General features: G+C 38.7%; 1 protein-coding gene across 2 annotated transcripts in view; it reads right to left on the minus strand.

The window, feature by feature from the left end:
* LOC106523388 (regulator of G-protein signaling 21) overlaps positions 1 to 2,338 on the minus strand; it is a 4,858-nt gene extending 2,520 nt beyond the window's left edge. Inside the window, exons 1-4 of one of the 2 annotated variants that reach the window (XM_014016782.1) lie at positions 1,590 to 2,338; positions 1,414 to 1,512; positions 1,271 to 1,326; positions 1,016 to 1,182 (exon numbers count right to left, since the gene is read on the minus strand). In XM_014016782.1, coding sequence (XP_013872236.1) covers positions 1,016 to 1,182; positions 1,271 to 1,326; positions 1,414 to 1,512; positions 1,590 to 1,666 — 399 coding nt within the window. In that variant the 5' untranslated portion in view covers positions 1,667 to 2,338. The remainder of the gene's footprint in view (positions 1 to 1,015; positions 1,183 to 1,270; positions 1,327 to 1,413; positions 1,513 to 1,589) is intronic. The other variant, XM_014016783.1, reaches the window with a different exon arrangement.
* Positions 2,339 to 2,549: the final 211 nt, after the last annotated feature.

The following is a 2,549-nucleotide window of genomic DNA, read 5'->3' on the forward strand; positions in this document are numbered from 1 at the left end:
AGTATTTTTACAGTCTTTATTTTACAGTTAAAATATGTTTATCAAATAAAGTCTAATGTTACAACTAATCGGGGATCCCTTTAAACAAGGGGGTACAAACAATTCTGTCCATGTGTGTACAGTATATTTCAGATTGAACCTACACAGAACTAGCCTGGTAAAAATCAGCCCCTTGTTCTTCGCTTTGCTTCATACAGAGGGGTCTGGACTCTTGGCTAATTGAGAAGCGATTGCTTCCTGGAGGCGTGGCCTCTGTTGAAGCCTAAAAGGATTGGATCTGATTTACCCAACCGCTAACAGTTGGCCGCGACGTATACAGTGTGACAGCTTCACTCTGAAGGAGGCTAAGCTAAGCGGCTAACCGGAAATTGCGTGCGCTGTAAACAACCCTGAGAGGAGAGAAGTACAGAGCCGAACGAGACGACTAAATGAGAGCTGCTGCTTTGTCAGACAAATTTAATTTAATTTGGAAGCCTTATCAACACAGACTGGCTTCGTTCACTTCCTCCACTGCCATTGCTAAACTAAAAGCAGACACTGCGCAGAAAATCGACATTGTCGTTCAAAACTCCACCTTCTGTTCCCTGATTGGTCCAGGCAATATTCTACCGAAGAAATCCTCGTCTATGGGAGAAATCCCAGACGGAGCAGTGAAGAGTGGAACTGCATAGGAAGGCAAGGGCCGGGTTAATGCTTGACAGTTAGAAGACTAAAGGATTTCAGAGGTTCACATCTTCTCCTGGTTTAATTTAAATAAATGACAAAAACTAAGAGGACTGTTGTAGTTTTATAGTATAAGTTAAGACATTAGGCAGTAGTCCTAATGTGCCTCATCTTTAAGCCTTTACGTCTTCCTGTTGTTGATCAGAAGTGATGTTTCTTGCATTCATGTAACCATGGTTTCCACAGTTCTAATAAAAGGATTTTCAAAAATAGATTCAAGTCCAGATATGACAACAGAGCTAYGGCTCCTTCCACCATAAACCACCGACCCTGTTGTTGCCTTCAGACTGACCTCTCTACAGGCCGCAGAGCTGATAAACTCCTCATAGATCTTCTTTGCTTTCCAGCTGAGGTCCTCTGATGAGCCTGTTGACTTAAAGTCTTCACATGCAAGCCAGAACTCGATGTTTTCCTCACTGAACTCTGACTGTAGGAAGGAGCGGAATGCTTCTAGATACCCTGTGGGAAAGAGAAAAATGCATTTGATTGTTCTTTGTTTCAAACTATCAAAAGAAAGTAAATTCTGTGGAAAAACAACAGTTCTTACTTTTATCTTTCAGTAATTTGTCCAGAGACATGTGGCGTTTATGATCAGTCTGCCAGCTGCAATAAATAAGAATTTAAAGTGTTATTTTTTTCTGTTTAGTGAAGCACAGAATGATGGGAACAACTAAAAGAACAAAATACTACCTTTGGTTTGAGGGACATGTCCCATTATTTATTTTTTGCCCAATGACAAATGACCAGATGTCTTTCTTTTGCTTTTTTCTACTTTGTAAAATATCAACCCTGTGAAATAAATCCAGTCAAGTGGAGGAAAACATCATTTAACATGAAGCAAAACATGTTCAGATCGTCTAGCTTACCTTCTGGGCTGCTTTATATTCGGAAACAATTCTTTAATCTCATAAAAGCGAATCTTTGAAAACAAAAGTTTGGACATTTTAACATCCCTGTTGTCCTTTGGAGATGTCAGACAGTTTTTTGTGATAGAGCTGAACTGTATTGTTTCTCCCCCCAGAGCTGGTTTTTATTCAGTAGGAAAGGTGTAACCCTCATGACGCTGAGGACCTGCTGGTACAGGTACCTGAATACCTTTTATACGAGCAAAGACCACTGTTCCCGGACTCAGGATCTCTTGTTACTGACTCACAGCTGTAAAATCAGGCAAGAAGGAAGATCGTTTTTCACGCTGATTTTTAGGAAAAGCTTTGTGATGTACAGTTTGTCTTTTTAGTAAATGGTCAATTTTGTCACAAGAGTCAGATATATGTAATAATAAGTACCTGGACCAGATTAATTTGAACAAATTTAAATGGAAGAAATTGCTTTATTTTGTCTGCTTTAGAAGGAATTGTGAAAGACACAACGTTGTACAAAATGCTCCACTGTTTTATGACTCATCTAATAAAACCTCCCATATATCCAGTGGCGGATCTAGGATTTTTCTGAGTAAGGGGCCATCAAGGGGCCACAATATTCATAGACGGGCCAAGTCTTTGTTCAACATCCTTTCACACAAATCTCCAGTTTTGTTAAGGTGTATAAGTCATACATGTTCAAACACATGTAATGTAGTGTAACTGTTTAAAAAAGGTATCACTTTACAATAAGGCTCCCAGATGGCTTTTAAAGAGTTCAAACATAGGTTATAAATTCCTCTGTAAACACTTCATAAATTATTAAGTGTTTATTATGCATTAATTAAGGACAAAAAGAGACTAAACTGTCCGGTTTCTTTCCAAATACTGAGCCAAATCTGTTTGTGTATTAAACATTTCAGACTAGTTTACTACTTTGTAGCACAAAAATGGTTAAACATATAT

Source organism: Austrofundulus limnaeus, unplaced genomic scaffold, assembly GCF_001266775.1.
Source record: "Austrofundulus limnaeus strain Quisiro unplaced genomic scaffold, Austrofundulus_limnaeus-1.0 Scaffold155, whole genome shotgun sequence".
NCBI lineage: Eukaryota > Metazoa > Chordata > Actinopteri > Cyprinodontiformes > Rivulidae > Austrofundulus > Austrofundulus limnaeus.